Source organism: Leucopleurus acutus, assembly GCF_964270905.1.
Source record: "Leucopleurus acutus genome assembly, chromosome: 16".
Classification (NCBI taxonomy): domain Eukaryota; kingdom Metazoa; phylum Chordata; class Mammalia; order Artiodactyla; family Delphinidae; genus Leucopleurus; species Leucopleurus acutus.
In genome coordinates this window covers 72,868,768-72,892,199 of record NC_139158.1, presented here as the reverse complement: position 1 = coordinate 72,892,199, position 23,432 = coordinate 72,868,768, and the positions used below count along the sequence as shown (strand labels likewise).

Here is a 23,432-nt window from a genome sequence, read left to right as displayed (position 1 = left end):
AGCCCAGCTCCACCCTTTCCTCACTCCCCTCCTCACTGCCTGTCCCACCCCTCAGCTGGGATATGAAAAGCTCTGTCAGCCCCCAGCTTTCCTCAGAAGCTCTCCTGCAAGGCCACGATCATGAGCCGGCTCTGCCTCTCCATCGCCCTTCTCGTCCTCCTGGGCACCCTGGTGGCCGGCATCCCGGGGGGTGAAACCAGCAACCACACCGATGATGAAACCAGCAACCAGGTCAAAGGTAAGTCCTGACCCACCTCTCCTCTACAGGCTGGGGGGAGGGGGGAGTGAGGGGAGTCCGTGGAAGGGGTTGGGGAGCAGGGGTGGGGTGGATGCTGACAGCCTCTCTGGATTTCTCCTGGGAAGTTGGGCAGTTTTAACGCCAGGGACATTTCCTGACTCTCAATAGGAAAAAAAATTAAAATTAAAAAATATATATGCCGCCTACCTCTACCAGATCGGGAATCCCATCTCTGAGACTCTCTATTCCTGGTCAGTGCCGTGTCCCTGAACTTCACTGCAGTGTAATAAGAAGATCAATATTGATCCTTGCCCTGATCCTGGAACAGACCTCCAGAATCTCCTGGAATTTACTGGGGTTTTTTTTGGTAATGAGGTGAGAAAAGGAAGGCCACGGAGAGACCTGTAGGATGGGGCTGGTCTCCAAAACAACCCAGTCATGTGTTTAGAGGTTACAACTTTCAACAGCCCGCATCCCAGCATCTCTGGGGAGACGGGAGGGTATTGAGATGGAGATCAATCACCAATGGCCGATGATTCAATCAATACGCCTATTATTGACACCTCAATAAAGATCCATAAATATTGGGGATCAGAGAGCTTTCGGGCTGGTGAACACATGGAGGTGCTGTGAGGGGCTGTGCTCCACTAGGGCACGGGGCCTCCGCACACCTCTGCTCCCCCTTTGCCCTGCGCATCTCCTCCATTTCGCTGTCCCTGCGCTTTACCCTTTATAATAACCTGGGAACGGTAAGTAAAGGGTTTTCCTGAGTTCTGTCTGCACTTCTATTGGTTAGTGAACATGGAGGTGGGGTCATGGAACCTCCGATTCTTAGCCAGTCGGTCACAAGCATGAGTGACTCCGGACCACATGGCTCGCATTTGAAGTGAGGACAGTCTTGAGTCCTCAACCTGCGGGATCTGCACTAACTCCATGGATTTAGTATCAGAAGTAAATTGCCTTCTGGGATGCCCAGTGGGTGTTTAGGGAATTGTTTGGTGTTGGTAGAGACGCCACCTATTTGGTGTCAGGGCAAAACCAGACTCAGTCTTCCCTGTGATTTGGGGGCTCCAGTGAGGCTTGGGACAGGGGAATAATGGAAGTTGGACACTGCAGCCAGAAACTCTTACCAGTTACCTGTATTTTCAGAATTCCTGGCAGAATCAGGTAGTTTATCTAATGGGTTGTGACACGACAGTATCTTGTCCTGACCCTATCACCCACATGCCATGTGTCCTGGGGCAAGTCTTCTGCAGTTTCCTCACTTGAAAACGGGAACCACGTTACATGGGTTTTTGAACAGCTTACCACTCATGAATTTAAAGAGTTTAAACACATTTCATGGCCAATTTTGTCCATTTTCCACCAAGATGTGTTAAATTGAAAAAATTTCTCTACCCACCTCCTTTGGGCAAGAAAAAACATTGAGGTGTCAAATAATGATTATTCCTCTAGGATTAAAGTTAATCAGAAAGACGTGGGACCACTGAGCAGAGCAACTGCAGGGAAAGCAAGAAACACAGCGCTTGTGTGAGCTGCTCCCGGGACCAAGGCTGATACCGTCTTAGTAAAGGCTCCAGGCCCTCCCCCTTGTCCCCTTTTGACTATCGTTTTATTACCCTCTCAGGATATGGAATGAGAGGTAGATCGATAATCACGTAGACCTGCCCCATCATCAAGGAGACTTTCACTAACAGGAATTCCATTATCTCCATTCTATTCAATGACTGTGCGCTTGGCACGAGCATGAAATGCAAGATTCGTTCCCTGGCCATATATTTATTAAGTCCCTACAGGCTTGGTTTTTGGTGTGGGGAAAGCTGTAGACAGAATATGGAAAAATACCTTGCCTTCTCAGAGTGAGACCGACAATAGCAAAAGGGGAAATGCTCTGCTAGGTTATGAGGTTTTGAAGGTAGAGAGTGATGGGGATAAAAGAGGCTGTGCTCTTTCCGTAGACTGATCAGCGAAACCCTCTGTGATAAGGGGGCGTTGGAGCAGAGGCTGCAGAAAGAACGTGCCTGCTGTGAACCAGCGGCAGCAATTACCAGGGTGGCTGGAGCTGAGTGGGTGGGAGGGGAGGAGGGCGCAAGGGATGAGACCAAAGAGGCCATGGGGACAGGTCCTGACCAGCCTTGTAGGATGAGAATCGGAATTTGACTGAGAGATGGGGAGTCACTGCGGGACTGGTCATGGGAGCAATGGGATAGGATCCCTGTGGCTGCAGTGCGGAGAGTGGCCTCTAGGGGACCAAGGGCAGAGACAGAGGCCCAGGGAGCAGGCTGCTGCAGGGGTCCAGGTGAGCAATGATGGAACGAGTACCTATGCTGTTCCCTGGGTCGATGCCAGATGCATGTTCACAACATGAATCTCTTCCTCTGTTGAGGTTTCTATGGGGGCTTCATTAGCTAGTCATGATGCGTTAAATCATTAGCCATTGGTGACTGTTCAACCTCCAGCTCCTCTCCGATCCCTGAGGTTGGGTGGCGGGCTGAACTGTGGATGGGAGGCCACGAGGGAGAGGGTAGGAATGAAAGTTGCAACCCTCCTGTCAGGCAGTGGTTTCCCCTGGCAACCAGAACCCATTCTGGGGTTACTAGGGTCTTCCCCAAAGTCACCTAGTTCACATAACAAAAGACACTTTTTTTGCTTTCAGCACTTAGGAAATAGCAAGGTTTGTAAGAACTCTGTGCCAGGATATTACAAGGAACAAGTATATATATATATAAATATATTGCTTATTATAAGTCACAGTATCAATATAGCGTCAATATTCAATTTAGAGAGTCCCTGTGCCGTAACAAAAGAGAACACCCTGGTATGTGTTCTTCATGCCTTTCTCCATTACAGCCTGATTCCTTCACACTTTTTTATTAATGGTGGAAACTCTTTACCATACAAGTAATGCAGAGAATAGTCTTATAAAACCCAGGTACCAGCTCCAATAATTACTGACATATGACGAATATTTTTTACCTTGTCTGCCGTTTTTTATTCTTCTTTGGTAGAGTTTTTGGAACCTAATCCAAGGCATCATACCAATTAATCTTAAAATATTTCATGATGGAGATATCAATTTGTGCATGTTTCCCATATCATGTCACACCTAGGAACATTAATAATAATATCCCAGAAAGCAGGTTGTCAAATGGCCTTTTCAATTTGACCCGTCCCCATAACCCTAACATTCTCTATTGCAAGACACACTGGTGGTTTCAGTTGTTGACATTGTAGACCAAACTGCGATGACGCTCCTCATAACTGACCCATAGCCCCTCCCATCCCATAAGGTTCTCAGCCTGCCTTCTGCCTGGAACCTCATCACACGGGTCCCTGCAGGGCCCGGAAGGTCAGGTACTTCTACAACGCCAAGTCCGGGCACTGCGACATGTTTATATACGGCGGGTGCCGAGGGAAGAAGAACAACTTCCCAACAGCACAGGACTGCATGAAGACCTGCGGTGGTCCTGTGGTGACCCACGGGTAAGGAAGGGGGCAGGACAGGGTGGGAGGGGAAGGGCTGAGAAAAAGTGATGGTGCTCAGGGGGCCACCCACCATTCACACCTGCACAGTGTCTTTCCTCATCGGTGCCACCCAGGACAAGTGGCTCAGTGTCCTCTGAAACCGCACACTGAGCACATCCTCCACGGGCCAGCTTGGCAGAAGGTCACCCTAGAAGCCCCGTCATGAGAATCTGAGCCTCCTCACATGCTCCCCTTTTCTCAGATGGGAACACTGAGTCAGCCACCCTACAGAGCATGTCCGAAGTTCTCCTGAGCTCCCCACCTAGGCTTGAAAAACTCACTTCCTTCTTCTTGGTCATTGTGGTCCTGGGTGGACTGTGGTTGCATATTTCTGGGAAAGTCTAGGATCCGTCAAGGTCAGCAGTGTCCAGGTCTGGGGCTTCAGAGATGTCAATCAGCAAGTTCCTTTCTTTTTGCAGAGGACCTGCGAACTGTACCACCCCGAAACCCTGAAGTCAAGGAGGAGCCACGCGGGGCTGGGCTGTGGCTGCTTCTGAAACAGTGTGGTCTCCTCTGAGTCCGTCTCAACCCCACCCTCCTCAGCAGAACCCTGCCTCTCTCCTTCCCCCATGGGTCTACTTGCCTTAGTTCTGTCTCATCCAGTGGATTCTAAGCACCATGAGAACAAGTCTTCCCTTTATCCCTAGCACTTAGCACAGGTCCTGGCATAGAGGAGATGGTCCATAATTATTTAAGGAAGGAAGGAGTGAATGCAAGAGCACATTCCTCATGTCAGGATTCTTGTCTCAAGCCACATCCTCACTGCATCCTCACCTTCATCCCCCACCCCACCATCACTGCTCTCCTTGTGGGTGGCCAAGGTGGAAATTCTGGCATCCAGTTCTCAGTATCAGTGGTGGCAGAGGTCTTTTCAATAAAGAAGCCCCTTTCCCTCGCAGTGATGTTGTACATTTTCCTTCTGTCGCTTCAAACAGTCTGGCTTATATTCCAATAAATTCAAATTAAACTAACTGGAGTGGATTCTGTGGTTTGCCCCTAAGAACCTTCATCACTAGGGTCCACGGAGATGCGGGTCCTTCGCACTCTTCTGCAGAGCAGCCGGCACCTCCCCTTTTCCTGTCCTCACACTGGGCCCTGCCAGGTATAGGAAGCACCCCCATTACAGCACCATCTACCTCTGAATGGCCACCCCAAGCGACACTAAAACCCGGGTGAGAGACACCTCAGCATGAAAGCTTCTTTCTTTACTTCTTGGGCCAGGTCAAATCTGGGTGTAGAGGTGGTTCTCCTGGACTCTCAGAAGAACAAAGAAAGGAGTATGGGACTCAGTTGTCCATTTGCAGTAGGAATCCCCTTGCCTGAGGTCACGTGTGGGGAGGGGGCTTCTTACTTCAGTTAAAGAAGGGCAACTGCCCTTTCAGTGTGCCTGGCTCTGTGTTAACATTTTGCGTGCATTCTTCTATTAATCATCCTAAGAATCCTTCAAGGGCGGAAGCAGTGACACGGAGATGTCACTTAGCTGCCGTATGAGTTTTGTAACACAGCAGGTCCCACCTCTCCCAAATAGAGCGACTTTGACAATGTTTTCACGCTCCTGCCTCTGGGAAGATGTGGGCCGCAGGCACCTTTGGAGAACCGAGAGTATCTGCTTCACTGCAGATGAGGAAAGGGAGGCACGGGGACCACAGCAAGCATAGTATTCAAATAAACAAGGACGCAGATGGCGCTGATTCTGTTACTCACTTCCTTATAGTCTTGGGCAAATTTCCCAACATCTCTGAGCTTTACTTTCTTTAATTATAAAATAAGGATAATGCTTGTACTTTTTAACTAGCCAGAGACGTCTCTAGCTTGTACTTTTTTTTTTTTTTTTTTTGCGGTACGCAGGCCTGTCACTGTCGTGGCCTCGTTGCGGAGCACAGGCTCCACACGCGCAAGCTCAGCCGCCATGGCTCACGGGCCCAGCCTCTCCGCGGCATGTGGGATCTTCCCGGACCGGGGCACGAACCCGCATCCCCTGCATCGGCAGGCGGACTCTCAACCACTGCGCCACCAGGGAAGCCCTCGCTTCTACTTTTTAACTAGCCAGAGACACCTAGAAACACTCCCTTTCCTAGTTGAACTAGTTGGGTTTATTACTCACTGCAGCAAGGAATAAGAATCACCTTGGAAGACAATATGATATCTCATTAAGAGAATGTTAGATAGAACTTATAGGATGCGGGCTTGTGTTAGGTGATTTGGTTGGCGGGGGTGTGTGTTTCAGGAAGCTGACTCTGCTCTGGATGGATGCTCTCAGGAAGTGGGGCATTTCTCTGAATGGGTATCTTAACTCTAAGAAGGGAAGACTAGCTAGAGGTTACAGCTGTACTTGGTAAAGACGTAGCAGTCACTCAATACAGGGGGATGCTTGGATATTTTGGTGGTTTGTATAATTTACCTCTTTTTGTTTGTGTTCAAACATCATTACCGAATGTCCTATTTTTGTTTTGATCCATCATGCACACAGAATGACCTTGTCAGATGTTGAAGGTTTCTGAAATAGTTCTGTTGAGTAGGAGAACATAAGGCGCACTGTGATGTCAGGTCAGGTCTTAGAACTCAGAGGCTGCATTTCTCTTTCTCTATCAATCTCATAAAGTTGTGATGACAGTTAAAAAGATATGATATTTGTTAAATGCTTTGTACAAGTATTGGCAGAGTAACCTTTTAGTGAATGTGTAATCAGATAACGGTAAGAGTACTACTATAAATATATTTATTTAATAATTATTAATTTATAGCAGTGAATGGGGAAATGACTTAATATTCATGAAAAGAGATTGGCTTCAGTAACTCACTGTGTTGCTGTGTGATCTTGGGCAAGTCACTTCACCTCTCTGAGCCACAGATTCTTTCTCTGTAAAAGAGGATGATGGTATGTGCCTTAAGAAATCCCCAGGTTTGGGCCCTTTTGAGGACCATGTTGATTAGGCTGCTAAAGTTCTCTGCACACCACTTACAAAAGCAAATTTTCTAGAAGCACATAGAGGTTTAGTTTCCTTGGTTCCTGACTGCTTTTTAAATGTGCTGTCGACTGTAGTAAAGGAACAAATAGCATTGATTGCTGAAGTGTCCCCTTCTAGAAGTCCACCCTCATGAAGTTCTCCCAGTGCCAGAGGAGAGCCACAGTCTCTCTTCCAAATAGGTCTCCTTCTTTGTCAGAGGTAACCAAAAACCCTCTTGCTTCAGTGATTGACCTTACCCCTATTCTGCCCTTTTCCCACCCCACCTTGCCTTTATTATACCCCCTGATCAAAGGGGCTAAGTGTTAACTGTCATATAGCTCACTATTGTTCTTATTACAAGGACTTTGACGTTGCAGGGAGACAGAATATATGTCTGTTGCCTCCACTGCTTCCTCAGCAACCTCACGACGTGGGCAGCACGGGTCTCATGCGGTACCTGATGACAAGGGGCTCTGGGAGATTTCTGGCCCCAGGTCACAAAGTTAGGAAAAGGGAGAGGTGGGACGCAAACTGAGGTCCTCCAATCCCAAAACCACTGGTGGAGAGATCAGAGTGGGGGGTGGTTTGCAGGGGATCATTGAGAAGTGCTGTTACTGGGCATTTGGTCCCAGCAGGCAGAAGCAGGAAGCCTGCTTATGTGGGGAGACAATAATTACACAATAAGGAAAAAGGCTTATACCTGTCCATGTTTCCAACCACAGACCACTAGAAACAGTCCACTTACAAACCGAACGAGTTGGGTTTATTACTCACTGCAGCAAGGGACAATGAATGATATGGCATCTCATTAAGAGGTTGTTTGAAGGACTTACAGGATGTGGGTTACCATGAGGTTACTTGCAGGAGAGTTTCAGGAAGCTGGCTTTGCTCAGGATGGATGCTGTCAGGCAGTGGGGCAGTTCTATGATCAGGTGTCGTCATCTTATTCTGAAGTGAACTTTCAGCTGAGAACTGAGGAGGTACAACCAATGGACGTTGCTATGAGATTGCTCACGGGGGGTGAGAAAAAGGTAGAATGAAGGACAACACTCAGCCTTCTGGGGGAAGGTAGGGGAAGCAAGTCTTTAGAAGGAAAGACAATAAATTCAGTTTGGTCAATGTTGAGTCCATGGTGCTTGGAGAACACATAGGCAAAGATGTTGAGTACACGTTGATTCGTTCATTCCCTTGTTCATGAAATGTTTATTAGGGATAAAATATGTGACGACTGAAACCTTTGATCAGAGTCCATGGCTTCAAACTCTGGCTCTGCCAATTTTCTAGCAGTGTGGCCTAATCAATTTGCTAGTGCTTTACATCTGTGAGCACATACAGATCTTGAATTGTGTCCATAGAGAGGGAGTCATCCTTCCATTTACATAGAAGGAAACTGAGGCTCAGAGAAGGTGGAAGTATTGCTAGTAGCTCAGAGGGTGAAAGTAGCAGAGGCAGTTCCCTGTCGCGATGTGTTGGTACAAGTCACTGAGTGGATGAGAATGTCTAAGTAACTCTGAGCGAGGTAGAATTAATCATATAAAACATCCGTTACCACTTATTGACAACCTACTATGTGCCAAGCCCTGCACATACATCCTAATCTCTCAATATTGCAACAATTTTAATAAGTTTTGCTTCTGTTTTAGAGTGATACAAGCTGAAGCTCAGAGGTTTCAGCCCTTCTCCAAGGTCACATAACCAATACTGGCAGGGGCTGATATCCAAGCTTATCACTCTCTGTCTCCCATGATTTTCCTTGAAAGACGTTGGAGATCTGTGTGTTCAAAAGCCCCGGAGATTCCCCAGAAGATATTCAAAGTTCTTCAAATGGGGAACCTCTGCTTTTCATTATTATTTTTTTGTGTGTGCTGAGACCAACTGGAAACCAATTTTGGTAAAGAATTTTGTTCGCATTTATGCCATGAGGGCCTTACCTGTGAGTTAGAGGAGGAGGATGGCTGAGAAAAGGCCACTGGATAGAAAAATGCGGAACTTGGTGGTGACCCTGGTAAAGGCAGCAGATCTCGCTGGTTATGAGCACTAGAAACTGACTCTGGCAGAGAAGGAATTTGTGACAACGGTGTGGGGATGTAGTGGGCATCCATTCTCCCTTCCTGATTGCACCCTTAAGTGAGATCCTTTTGGATCCTTTTGGACTCTACTATTGGCACGCATAGCACTAATTGATGCAGTTCAGCTCACCGACTGAGGGGAGTGCTAAAAGATCCCAGCTTGGAAAGGATGGTAAACAAGGAAGAACTAAGGTCTTCCCAGGCCACCTCTGAATGACCTCCATTTTTAGGTCTTTTGGGATTCATTGATCAAGGTTAAATTCCAGGGAGAGCATCTGATTGGCCACTCTTGGTCTGGGGGTAGGGCAGGCACTTTGATTGACAGGCGGCCCAATCCCACCAGTCCTGGGTGGAGGAAGAGTCATTTCTCAAGCAAAATCAGCTACTGTATCAGGAAAAGGACAAAGAGATGCTAGGTGACAAAGCAACAAAATAGCCCATATACTGAGAGAGAGAAGTTTCCATGGAGAGAAGGGAGTTTGAATGGGTCCAACAGTCCAAGCGGAGAATGCTCCGTTGTATGGTGAAAGGCATAATCCTTGTTCCTGGGAATTTCTCAGGTCTTCAATGTCACTTGTTTACTGTCACTTTAAGGTGGGCATGTCTACAACTGACTCATGTCTCCTCCTCTTTTAACCTTTCCTTCTTCTGTTTTCTATTTCCCTTCTTCCTTTTCTTGATAAAAATGATTTTACTCTCATGAAGTCACGTCTGCAATCTTTGATGCCTCATCTATGTTAATATCAGATATATTTGCCTGTGTGTTGTTTGTGTGTTTGTGTATTTGTAATATTGAAATAACTGGGGCCACATGACTAACAGTTTTTGTCAAGTGTCTTCTTTCTATTTTCTGCTGTTTTTGCTTCAGCAAGTCATTTTCCCTTAGCTGAATTTCAGTTGCTTCATCTGTAAAATAGGAATAATAATACTTAGTTCGGAAGATTGTTAAATAAGAACAAGCTACCTTTTACCGAACACTTACTGTGAGCCCACCCCAGGGGTCACAAATTTGAATTCCTTCCAGGTCAGGTGATTGATGGGGATGGAAATATTTGGAGTGGGAGTGGGGCTGGGGGGACAATAAGGCATGGTGGGGATTATGGAAACTGGAGAGAACGCTCCCCTCGTGAGAAGAGAGCAGCTCTACTTAGCTTAGTTCATGTTTTTCAAAGTGTGGTCCCTTGAGCGGTACCATCAACAGCCCCAGAAACCTGTTTGATGCAGAAACTCAGGTCCCGCCCCTGTCCTACTGAAGCAAAACTCTGCGGGTGGAGATCTCAAATCTGTGTCTGAACGCCTGGCTAAGTGATTCTGATTTTCACTCAAGTTTGAGACTCACGGCTCTTGTTAAATTGCAGGACTGTGTTGCTAAATCATTTACCTTCCCAACAATGCCAGAAATTCTCTTTTATATGAAATACCCCACTGTTAAATTTTGGCAAATGTTTCAAAATTATAAAATGTACTGTTTGGCTAAAAATGCTTATATATTCTAGCCAGATTGCAAGCTCTGGTTTGTGCTTTTCTTTTTAATCTTTAAAATAATCCTAAAAACCCCAGTACTCATGACACCTCTTTTAAAGAGGAAGACTAAGGGACTCCCCTGGCGGTGCAGTGGTTAAGTCTCTGCGCTTCCAATGCAAGGGGTGCGGGTTAGATCCCTGATTGGGGAACTATATCCCACGTGCTGCGCGACCAGGCCAAATAAATATATAAAATTTAAAATAAGGAAGGAGGAAGACTACGTACCTCCAAAAAGTGAGGTGCTGTTATATCGCATAGCCAGAAAGGGGCCACCCATGTCTTGGATATGAACGTACGTCTCACAGGGCACAGCATCACAAACAGATAAACATCTTCTGCCTGCCCCGGGTGCATTCCATCCATTTCACAAAGGGGCCCTAGATAGCATGGATTCCAAGATTCTCATTTTTCAGAGGGAAAAACTGAGGATTAGAAGCAGAGATATGACTGGGGTCCCACAGTGCTGGGATCATACATCTTTATCCAGAATACAACCCCTGTGATGTTCCCGCCTTGCGATTTCTCTGAAGATGCCCCCAGGGGCCGGGAAGGCTTGAAACTAGAGACTCAGTCACTCGTGAGCAGGGAGGTGGGAGGTGGAGGGAGGACAGGCCCCTCGGGGGTCCCTGGGTCTGGGGGCCTCTAACCTGGACCAGAGGGAGGGGGACCGGAGGAGAGGAGGACACTGGGAGAGAAAGACAGACACATGAGAGGGGAGGATGGAAGAAAGTGGAATCTCTGCTGTTAGGCGGGGGGTCTCTGCTGTCCCCTGGTCTCAGATGGACAGACTGAGGCAGGAAGAGGGGCGGGACCAGAGGGCCTCCTGAGCTAGAATCCTCGTTGTGCCGTCTGCTGGCTGTGGGTCCTGAGCTAGTCGCTTCACCTCTCCGAGCCTCTGCTTTCTCGCTGGCAAAATGGGATGAGAATCCCAGATGTGGTAGGGTCGACAGGAGGCTAAATGAAATCATACATGTGAAATGTCTCAGGAGAGAGCAGACCCTCCACACACAGCGGCTTGTTTTGTGGGTACCCCGCCCCTGAAGCCCTTCTGTCCGGGGGCAGCTCGGTATTGAGAGCTCCTGCCCGTCTCACGGGAAAGGGCGACTTTGTGCGAGGAAGACAGCCCCTCCCGCCCTCTGCAGCGCATCACCCAGCTGTGCGCCCGCTTGACACTAGGCTGGGCTTGCTCCTGGGGCTTCTGGGCACTGAGCCAGCGCCCTTCCCCTTGACGCTGGAAGTGGAGCGCAGGGGGTGTGTGTGTGTGTGTGTGTGTGTGTTAGTGGCAGATTGCTTGAGTATGTGTGGATGAGTGAGTTGAGGGGGCATTGGTGCTACATGATTGTAACTGGGAGTGAATATATGGGAGTGAGTGAAGAGACTGGGTGTGTAAGCCCTCACATGTGCACTATAGTTTCAGCTTACAAAGCAGTAGAGTGCATGGTGCACAGACTCTGAAGCCGGATCCCTGGGTTCAGATACTCTCTCTACACCCTATATCTTTAGGCAAATTCTTTCTTGTTACTTCAGGTTCCTCCTCTGTAACATGAGGAAATATCAAAAATTCTTCACCACCTCTTTTAAGATTTTTGAGGATTAGATGAGTTAATATATGTCAAGTAGTTAGGATAATGTCTGACACATAGAAGAAGCTAAGTTGTATCTGCTGTAATGACATTATTATTATTATTACAAGGACTTTGACTTCTCAGGGAGAAGAATATATGTCTATTGCCTCCACTTCTTCCACAGAAACGCATGATGCTGGCAGCATTGACCTCATGTGACACTTGAAAACACAGGGCTCTGGGAGATTTAAGTCTTCAGGGCACAAAGTTAGGAAAAGGCAGAGCTGGTACCCAAACTGAGGTCCTATGGTTCCAAAACCACTGGGGGAGAGACAGGAGGATGGAGGCTATTGTGGGCGATCTTCCAAGCTCCCCTGAGGTCCACTCAGGCAGGCAGCTCTCCTGTTTCCGAAACCCGACGAGGGGAAATGGGAGGTCATGCTGTGGAGACGTGTTCAGCTCCCTGCTTCCCCTCTGCCCACACCCCTTACTCCTTTTTCTACTGAGAAAACAGGGTTGCTGCCTCAGGAGGGCTTCTGCCTGGGCCAGTGCCAGGTAAACAGCAAGGGTCCATCCAGCTGAGAAGCTGTGGCAGTGGTTGCAGAAGGTGTCCTGTGTCACACCTGTCTTCTGAGTTAGGCAGTGGTAGGGGTGAGGGTGAAGCGCATAGTTCGCAGCTGTAATGAAACCTGCAGGAGTTGAAAAGGAGGACCTGAGCTAACACACTGTTGTTCACTTATCCATCCTTTGATTTGCTCTCATTCACTCATCACCGCCATGCACTGCTCTAGGTGCTGGGACGCTCCCTGAATCAACATATTGGACAAAATTCCACCTGTGGAATCACAATCTGTGTTTCCACGAGACCCACAGGGAGAGTCAAGTCTGAGAAGCGCTGTTACTGGGTAATTGGCCCCAGCAGGCAGAAGCAGGTTAGGTGGGGAGATTACACAATAAACAGGACCCAGCCCAGCTCCACCCTTTCCTCACTCCCCTCCTCACTGCCTGTCCCACCCCTCAGCTGGGATATGAAAAGCTCTGTCAGCCCCCAGCTTTCCTCAGAAGCTCTCCTGCAAGGCCACGATCATGAGCCGGCTCTGCCTCTCCATCGCCCTTCTCGTCCTCCTGGGCACCCTGGTGGCCGGCATCCCGGGGGGTGAAACCAGCAACCACACCGATGATGAAACCAGCAACCAGGTCAAAGGTAAGTCCTGACCCACCTCTCCTCTACAGGCTGGGGGGAGGGGGGAGTGAGGGGAGTCCGTGGAAGGGGTTGGGGAGCAGGGGTGGGGTGGATGCTGACAGCCTCTCTGGATTTCTCCTGGGAAGTTGGGCAGTTTTAACACCAGGGACATTTCCTGACTCTCAATAGGAAAAAAAATTAAAATTAAAAAATATATATGCCGCCTACCTCTACCAGATCGGGAATCCCATCTCTGAGACTCTCTATTCCTGGTCAGTGCCGTGTCCCTGAACTTCACTGCAGTGTAATAAGAAGATCAATATTGATCCTTGCCCTGATCCTGGAACAGACCTCCAGAATCTCCTGGAATTTACTGGGGTTTTTTTTGGTAATGAGGTGAGAAAAGGAAGGCCACGGAGAGACCTGTAGGATGGGGCTGGTCTCCAAAACAACCCAGTCATGTGTTTAGAGGTTACAACTTTCAACAGCCCGCATCCCAGCATCTCTGGGGAGACGGGAGGGTATTGAGATGGAGATCAATCACCAATGGCCGATGATTCAATCAATACGCCTATTATTGACACCTCAATAAAGATCCATAAATATTGGGGATCAGAGAGCTTTCGGGCTGGTGAACACATGGAGGTGCTGTGAGGGGCTGTGCTCCACTAGGGCACGGGGCCTCCGCACACCTCTGCTCCCCCTTTGCCCTGCGCATCTCCTCCATTTCGCTGTCCCTGCGCTTTACCCTTTATAATAACCTGGGAACGGTAAGTAAAGGGTTTTCCTGAGTTCTGTCTGCACTTCTATTGGTTAGTGAACATGGAGGTGGGGTCATGGAACCTCCGATTCTTAGCCAGTCGGTCACAAGCATGAGTGACTCCGGACCACATGGCTCGCATTTGAAGTGAGGACAGTCTTGAGTCCTCAACCTGCGGGATCTGCACTAACTCCATGGATTTAGTATCAGAAGTAAATTGCCTTCTGGGATGCCCAGTGGGTGTTTAGGGAATTGTTTGGTGTTGGTAGAGACGCCACCTATTTGGTGTCAGGGCAAAACCAGACTCAGTCTTCCCTGTGATTTGGGGGCTCCAGTGAGGCTTGGGACAGGGGAATAATGGAAGTTGGACACTGCAGCCAGAAACTCTTACCAGTTACCTGTATTTTCAGAATTCCAGGCAGAATCAGGTAGTTTATCTAATGGGTTGTGACACGACAGTATCTTGTCCTGACCCTATCACCCACATGCCATGTGTCCTGGGGCAAGTCTTCTGCAGTTTCCTCACTTGAAAACGGGAACCACGTTACATGGGTTTTTGAACAGCTTACCACTCATGAATTTAAAGAGTTTAAACACATTTCATGGCCAATTTTGTCCATTTTCCACCAAGATGTGTTAAATTGAAAAAATTTCTCTACCCACCTCCTTTGGGCAAGAAAAAACATTGAGGTGTCAAATAATGATTATTCCTCTAGGATTAAAGTTAATCAGAAAGACGTGGGACCACTGAGCAGAGCAACTGCAGGGAAAGCAAGAAACACAGCGCTTGTGTGAGCTGCTCCCGGGACCAAGGCTGATACCGTCTTAGTAAAGGCTCCAGGCCCTCCCCCTTGTCCCCTTTTGACTATCGTTTTATTACCCTCTCAGGATATGGAATGAGAGGTAGATCGATAATCACGTAGACCTGCCCCATCATCAAGGAGACTTTCACTAACAGGAATTCCATTATCTCCATTCTATTCAATGACTGTGCGCTTGGCACGAGCATGAAATGCAAGATTCGTTCCCTGGCCATATATTTATTAAGTCCCTACAGGCTTGGTTTTTGGTGTGGGGAAAGCTGTAGACAGAATATGGAAAAATACCTTGCCTTCTCAGAGTGAGACCGACAATAGCAAAAGGGGAAATGCTCTGCTAGGTTATGAGGTTTTGAAGGTAGAGAGTGATGGGGATAAAAGAGGCTGTGCTCTTTCCGTAGACTGATCAGCGAAACCCTCTGTGATAAGGGGGCGTTGGAGCAGAGGCTGCAGAAAGAACGTGCCTGCTGTGAACCAGCGGCAGCAATTACCAGGGTGGCTGGAGCTGAGTGGGTGGGAGGGGAGGAGGGCGCAAGGGATGAGACCAAAGAGGCCATGGGGACAGGTCCTGACTAGCCTTGTAGGATGAGAATCGGAATTTGACTGAGAGATGGGGAGTCACTGCGGGACTGGTCATGGGAGCAATGGGATAGGATCCCTGTGGCTGCAGTGCGGAGAGTGGCCTCTAGGGGACCAAGGGCAGAGACAGAGGCCCAGGGAGCAGGCTGCTGCAGGGGTCCAGGTGAGCAATGATGGAACGAGTACCTATGCTGTTCCCTGGGTCGATGCCAGATGCATGTTCACAACATGAATCTCTTCCTCTGTTGAGGTTTCTATGGGGGCTTCATTAGCTAGTCATGATGCGTTAAATCATTAGCCATTGGTGACTGTTCAACCTCCAGCTCCTCTCCGATCCCTGAGGTTGGGTGGCGGGCTGAACTGTGGATGGGAGGCCACGAGGGAGAGGGTAGGAATGAAAGTTGCAACCCTCCTGTCAGGCAGTGGTTTCCCCTGGCAACCAGAGCCCATTCTGGGGTTACTAGGGTCTTCCCCAAAGTCACCTAGTTCACATAACAAAAGACACTTTTTTTGCTTTCAGCACTTAGGAAATAGCAAGGTTTGTAAGAACTCTGTGCCAGGATATTACAAGGAACAAGTATATATATATATATATATATATTGCTTATTATAAGTCACAGTATCAATATAGCGTCAATATTCAATTTAGAGAGTCCCTGTGCCGTAACAAAAGAGAACACCCTGGTATGTGTTCTTCATGCCTTTCTCCATTACAGCCTGATTCCTTCACACTTTTTTATTAATGGTGGAAACTCTTTACCATACAAGTAATGCAGAGAATAGTCTTATAAAACCCAGGTACCAGCTCCAATAATTACTGACATATGACGAATATTTTTTACCTTGTCTGCCGTTTTTTATTCTTCTTTGGTAGAGTTTTTGGAACCTAATCCAAGGCATCATACCAATTAATCTTAAAATATTTCATGATGGAGATATCAATTTGTGCATGTTTCCCATATCATGTCACACCTAGGAACATTAATAATAATATCCCAGAAAGCAGGTTGTCAAATGGCCTTTTCAATTTGACCCGTCCCCATAACCCTAACATTCTCTATTGCAAGACACACTGGTGGTTTCAGTTGTTGACATTGTAGACCAAACTGCGATGACGCTCCTCATAACTGACCCATAGCCCCTCCCATCCCATAAGGTTCTCAGCCTGCCTTCTGCCTGGAACCTCATCACACGGGTCCCTGCAGGGCCCGGAAGGTCAGGTACTTCTACAACGCCAAGTCCGGGCACTGCGACATGTTTATATACGGCGGGTGCCGAGGGAAGAAGAACAACTTCCCAACAGCACAGGACTGCATGAAGACCTGCGGTGGTCCTGTGGTGACCCACGGGTAAGGAAGGGGACAGGACAGGGTGGGAGGGGAAGGGCTGAGAAAAAGTGATGGTGCTCAGGGGGCCACCCACCATTCACACCTGCACAGTGTCTTTCCTCATCGGTGCCACCCAGGACAAGTGGCTCAGTGTCCTGTGAAACCGCACACTGAGCACATCCTCCACGGGCCAGCTTGGCAGAAGGTCACCCTAGAAGCCCCGTCATGAGAATCTGAGCCTCCTCACATGCTCCCCTTTTCTCAGATGGGAACACTGAGTCAGCCACCCTACAGAGCATGTCCGAAGTTCTCCTGAGCTCCCCACCTAGGCTTGAAAAACTCACTTCCTTCTTCTTGGTCATTGTGGTCCTGGGTGGACTGTGGTTGCATATTTCTGGGAAAGTCTAGGATCTGTCAAGGTCAGCGGTGTCCAGGTCTGGGGCTTCAGAGATGTCAATCAGCAAGTTCCTTTCTTTTTGCAGAGGACCTGCGAACTGTACCACCCCGAAACCCTGAAGTCAAGGAGGAGCCACGCGGGGCTGGGCTGTGGCTGCTTCTGAAACAGTGTGGTCTCCTCTGAGTCCGTCTCAACCCCACCCTCCTCAGCAGAACCCTGCCTCTCTCCTTCCCCCATGGGTCTACTTGCCTTAGTTCTGTCTCATCCAGTGGATTCTAAGCACCATGAGAACAAGTCTTCCCTTTATCCCTAGCACTTAGCACAGGTCCTGGCATAGAGGAGATGGTCCATAATTATTTAAGGAAGGAAGGAGTGAATGCAAGAGCACATTCCTCATGTCAGGATTCTTGTCTCAAGCCACATCCTCACTGCATCCTCACCTTCATCCCCCACCCCACCATCACTGCTCTCCTTGTGGGTGGCCAAGGTGGAAATTCTGGCATCCAGTTCTCAGTATCAGTGGTGGCAGAGGTCTTTTCAATAAAGAAGCCCCTTTCCCTCGCAGTGATGTTGTACATTTTCCTTCTGTCGCTTCAAACAGTCTGGCTTATATTCCAATAAATTCAAATTAAACTAACTGGAGTGGATTCTGTGGTTTGCCCCTAAGAACCTTCATCACTAGGGTCCACGGAGATGCGGGTCCTTCGCACTCTTCTGCAGAGCAGCCGGCACCTCCCCTTTTCCTGTCCTCACACTGGGCCCTGCCAGGTATAGGAAGCACCCCCATTACAGCACCATCTACCTCTGAATGGCCACCCCAAGCGACACTAAAACCCGGGTGAGAGACACCTCAGCATGAAAGCTTCTTTCTTTACTTCTTGGGCCAGGTCAAATCTGGGTGTAGAGGTGGTTCTCCTGGACTCTCAGAAGAACAAAGAAAGGAGTATGGGACTCAGTTGTCCATTTGCAGTAGGAATCCCCTTGCCTGAGGTCACGTGTGGGGAGGGGGCTTCTTACTTCAGTTAAAGAAGGGCAACTGCCCTTTCAGTGTGCCTGGCTCTGTGTTAACATTTTGCGTGCATTCTTCTATTAATCATCCTAAGAATCCTTCAAGGGCGGAAGCAGTGACACGGAGATGTCACTTAGCTGCCGTATGAGTTTTGTAACACAGCAGGTCCCACCTCTCCCAAATAGAGCGACTTTGACAATGTTTTCACGCTCCTGCCTCTGGGAAGATGTGGGCCGCAGGCACCTTTGGAGAACCGAGAGTATCTGCTTCACTGCAGATGAGGAAAGGGAGGCACGGGGACCACAGCAAGCATAGTATTCAAATAAACAAGGACGCAGATGGCGCTGATTCTGTTACTCACTTCCTTATAGTCTTGGGCAAATTTCCCAACATCTCTGTGCTTTACTTTCTTTAATTATAAAATAAGGATAATGCTTGTACTTTTTAACTAGCCAGAGACGTCTCTAGCTTGTACTTTTTTTTTTTTTTTTTTTGCGGTACGCGGGCCTCTCACTGTCGTGGCCTCGTTGCGGAGCACAGGCTCCACACGCACAAGCTCAGCCGCCATGGCTCACGGGCCCAGCCTCTCCGCGGCATGTGGGATCTTCCCGGACCGGGGCACGAACCCGCATCCCCTGCATCGGCAGGCGGACTCTCAACCACTGCGCCACCAGGGAAGCCCTCGCTTCTACTTTTTAACTAGCCAGAGACACCTAGAAACACTCCCTTTCCTAGTTGAACTAGTTGGGTTTATTACTCACTGCAGCAAGGAATAAGAATCACCTTGGAAGACAATATGATATCTCATTAAGAGAATGTTAGATAGAACTTATAGGATGCGGGCTTGTGTTAGGTGATTTGGTTGGCGGGAGTGTGTGTTTCAGGAAGCTGACTCTGCTCTGGATGGATGCTCTCAGGAAGTGGGGCATTTCTCTGAATGGGTATCTTAACTCTAAGAAGGGAAGACTAGCTAGAGGTTACAGCTGTACTTGGTAAAGACGTAGCAGTCACTCAATACAGGGGGATGCTTGGATATTTTGGTGGTTTGTATAATTTACCTCTTTTTGTTTGTGTTCAAACATCATTACCGAATGTCCTATTTTTGTTTTGATCCATCATGCACACAGAATGACCTTGTCAGATGTTGAAGGTTTCTGAAATAGTTCTGTTGAGTAGGAGAACATAAGGCGCACTGTGATGTCAGGTCAGGTCTTAGAACTCAGAGGCTGCATTTCTCTTTCTCTATCAATCTCATAAAGTTGTGATGACAGTTAAAAAGATATGATATTTGTTAAATGCTTTGTACAAGTATTGGCAGAGTAACCTTTTAGTGAATGTGTAATCAGATAACGGTAAGAGTACTACTATAAATATATTTATTTAATAATTATTAATTTATAGCAGTGAATGGGGAAATGACTTAATATTCATGAAAAGAGATTGGCTTCAGTAACTCACTGTGTTGCTGTGTGATCTTGGGCAAGTCACTTCACCTCTCTGAGCCACAGATTCTTTCTCTGTAAAAGAGGATGATGGTATGTGCCTTAAGAAATCCCCAGGTTTGGGCCCTTTTGAGGACCATGTTGATTAGGCTGCTAAAGTTCTCTGCACACCACTTACAAAAGCAAATTTTCTAGAAGCACATAGAGGTTTAGTTTCCTTGGTTCCTGACTGCTTTTTAAATGTGCTGTCGACTGTAGTAAAGGAACAAATAGCATTGATTGCTGAAGTGTCCCCTTCTAGAAGTCCACCCTCATGAAGTTCTCCCAGTGCCAGAGGAGAGCCACAGTCTCTCTTCCAAATAGGTCTCCTTCTTTGTCAGAGGTAACCAAAAACCCTCTTGCTTCAGTGATTGACCTTACCCCTATTCTGCCCTTTTCCCACCCCACCTTGCCTTTATTATACCCCCTGATCAAAGGGGCTAAGTGTTAACTGTCATATAGCTCACTATTGTTCTTATTACAAGGACTTTGACGTTGCAGGGAGACAGAATATATGTCTGTTGCCTCCACTGCTTCCTCAGCAACCTCACGACGTGGGCAGCACGGGTCTCATGCGGTACCTGATGACAAGGGGCTCTGGGAGATTTCTGGCCCCAGGTCACAAAGTTAGGAAAAGGGAGAGGTGGGACGCAAACTGAGGTCCTCCAATCCCAAAACCACTGGTGGAGAGATCAGAGTCGGGGGTGGTTTGCAGGGGATCATTGAGAAGTGCTGTTACTGGGCATTTGGTCCCAGCAGGCAGAAGCAGGAAGCCTGCTTATGTGGGGAGACAATAATTACACAATAAGGAAAAAGGCTTATACCTGTCCATGTTTCCAACCACAGACCACTAGAAACAGTCCACTTACAAACCGAACGAGTTGGGTTTATTACTCACTGCAGCAAGGGACAATGAATGATATGGCATCTCATTAAGAGGTTGTTTGAAGGACTTAAAGGATGTGGGTTTCCATGAGGTTACTTGCAGGAGAGTTTCAGGAAGCTGGCTTTGCTCAGGATGGATGCTGTCAGGCAGTGGGGCAGTTCTATGATCAGGTGTCGTCATCTTATTCTGAAGTGAACTTTCAGCTGAGAACTGAGGAGGTACAACCAATGGACGTTGCTATGAGATTGCTCACGGGGGGTGAGAAAAAGGTAGAATGAAGGACAACACTCAGCCTTCTGGGGGAAGGTAGGGGAAGCAAGTCTTTAGAAGGAAGGAAAGACAATAAATTCAGTTTGGTCAACGTTGAGTCCATGGTGCTTCTAGAACACTTAGGCAAAGATGTTGAGGAGACATTGATTCATTCATTCCCTTGTTCATGAAATGTTTATTAGGGATAAAATATGTGACGACTGAAACCTTTGATCAGAGTCCATGGCTTCAAACTCTGGCTCTGCCAATTTACTAGCAGTGTGGCCTAATCAATTTGCTAGCATTATACATTTGTGAGCACATATAGATCTTGAATTGTGTCCATAGAGAGGGAGTCATCCTTCCATTTACATAGAAGGAAACTGAGGCTCAGAGAAGGTGGAAGTATTGCTAGTAGCTCAGAGGGTGAAAGTTGAAGAGGCAGTTCCCTGTCGCGATGTGTTGGTACAAGTCACTGAGTGGATGAGAATGTCTAAGTAACTCTGAGAGGCAGAATTAATAATATAAAACATCCGTTACCACTTATTGACAACCTACTATGTGCCAAGCCCTGCACATACATCCTAATCTCTCAATATTGCAACAATTTTAATAAGTTTTGCTTCTGTTTTAGAGTGATACAAGCTGAAGCTCAGAGGTTTCAGCCCTTCTCCAAGGTCACATAACCAATACTGGCAGGGGCTGATATCCAAGCTTATCACTCTCTGTCTCCCATGATTTTCCTTGAAAGACGTTGGAGATCTGTGCATTCAAAAGCCCCGGAGATTCCCCAGAAGATATTCAAAGTTCTTCAAATGGGGAACCTCTGCTTTTCATTATTATTTTTTTGTGTGTGCTGAGACCAACTGGAAACCAATTTTGGTAAAGAATTTTGTTCGCATTTATGCCATGAGGGCCTTACCTGTTAGTTAGGGGAGGAGGATGGCTGAGAAAAGGCCACTGGATAGAAAAATGCGGAACTTGGTGGTGACCCTGGTAAAGGCAGCAGATCTCGCTGGTTATGAGCACTAGAAACTGACTCTGGCAGAGAAGGAATTTGTGACAACGGTGTGGGGATGTAGTGGGCATCCATTCTCCCTTCCTGATTGCACCCTTAAGTGAGATCCTTTTGGATCCTTTTGGACTCTACTATTGGCACCCATAGCACTAATTGATGTAGTTCAGCTCACGGACTGAGGGGAGTGCTAAAAGATCCCAGCTTGGAAAGGATGGTAAACAAGGAAGAACTAAGGTCTTCCCAGGCCACCTCTGAATGACCTCCATTTTTAGGTCTTTTGGGATTCATTGATCAAGGTTAAATTCCAGGGAGAGCATCTGATTGGCCACTCTTGGTCTGGGGGTAAGGCAGGCACTTTGATTGACAGGCGGCCCAATCCCACCAGTCCTGGGTGGAGGAAGAGTCATTCCTCAAGCAAAATCAGCTACTGTATCAGGAAAAGGACAAAGAGATGCTAGGTGACAAAGCAACAAAATAGCCCTTATACTGAGAGAGAGAAGTTTCCATGGAGAGAAGGGAGTTTGAATGGGTCCAACAGTCCAAGCGGAGAATGCTCCGTTGTATGGTGAAAGGCATAATCCTTGTTCCTGGGAATTTCTCAGGTCTTCAATGTCACTTGTTTACTGTCACCTTAAGGTGGGCATGTCTACAACTGACTCACGTCTCCTCCTCTTTTAACCTTTCCTTCTTCTGTTTTCTATTTCCCTTCTTCCTTTTCTTGATAAAAATGATTTTACTCTCATGAAGTCACGTCTGCAATCTTTGATGCCTCATCTATGTTAATATCAGATATATTTGCCTGTGTGTTGTTTGTGTGTTTGTGTATTTGTAATATTGAAATAACTGGGGCCACATGACTAACAGTTTTTGTCAAGTGTCTTCTTTCTATTTTCTGCTGTTTTTGCTTCAGCAAGTCATTTTCCCTTAGCTGAATTTCAGTTGCTTCATCTGTAAAATAGGAATAATAATACTTAGTTCGGAAGATTGTTAAATAAGAACAAGCTACCTTTTATCGAACACTTACTGTGAGCCCACCCCAGGGGTCACAAATTTGAATTCCTTCCAGGTCAGGTGATTGATGGGGATGGAAATATTTGGAGTGGGAGTGGGGCTGGGGGGACAATAAGGCATGGTGGGGATTATGGAAACTGGAGAGAACGCTCCCCTCGTGAGAAGAGAGCAGCTCTACTTAGCTTAGTTCATGTTTTTCAAAGTGTGGTCCCTTGAGCGGTACCATCAACAGCCCCAGAAACCTGTTTGATGCAGAAACTCAGGTCCCGCCCCTGTCCTACTGAAGCAAAACTCTGCAGGTGGAGATCTCAAATCTGTGTCTGAACGCCTGGCTAAGTGATTCTGATTTTCACTCAAGTTTGAGACTCACGGCTCTTGTTAAATTGCAGGACTGTGTTGCCAAATCATTTACCTTCCCAACAATGCCAGAAATTCTCTTTTATATGAAATACCCCACTGTTAAATTTTGGCAAATGTTTCAAAATTATAAAATGTACTGTTTGGCTAAAAATGCTTATATATTCTAGCCAGATTGCAAGCTCTGGTTTGTGCTTTTCTTTTTAATCCTTAAAATAATCCTAAAAACCCCAGTACTCATGACACCTCTTTTAAAGAGGAAGACTAAGGGACTCCCCTGGCGGTGCAGTGGTTAAGTCTCTGCGCTTCCAATGCAAGGGGTGCGGGTTAGATCCCTGATTGGGGAACTATATCCCACGTGCTGCGCGACCAGGCCAAATAAATATATAAAATTTAAAATAAGGAAGGAGGAAGACTACGTACCTCCAAAAAGTGAGGTGCTGTTATATCGCATAGCCAGAAAGGGGCCACCCATGTCTTGGGTATG

At 47.3% G+C, this 23,432-nt stretch overlaps 2 protein-coding genes across 2 annotated transcripts; both read left to right on the top strand.

Moving 5' to 3' along the window:
* Window positions 1-120: 120 nt before the first annotated feature.
* LOC309973556 (serum basic protease inhibitor-like) lies at window positions 121-3,725 on the top strand (the record flags this gene model as incomplete). Its single annotated transcript, XM_082857842.1, has 2 exons — window positions 121-238; window positions 3,529-3,725. The coding sequence occupies 2 exons, from the start codon at window positions 121-123 to the stop codon at window positions 3,723-3,725; spliced, it is 315 nt and encodes a 104-aa protein (XP_082713968.1).
* Window positions 3,726-12,955: 9,230 nt separating this feature from the next.
* Window positions 12,956-16,562, top strand: LOC309973555 (serum basic protease inhibitor-like; the record flags this gene model as incomplete). Its single annotated transcript, XM_082857841.1, has 2 exons — window positions 12,956-13,073; window positions 16,366-16,562. 2 exons carry the CDS (start codon window positions 12,956-12,958, stop codon window positions 16,560-16,562), a joined length of 315 nt encoding a protein of 104 aa, XP_082713967.1.
* Between the last annotated feature and the right edge of the window lie 6,870 nt (window positions 16,563-23,432).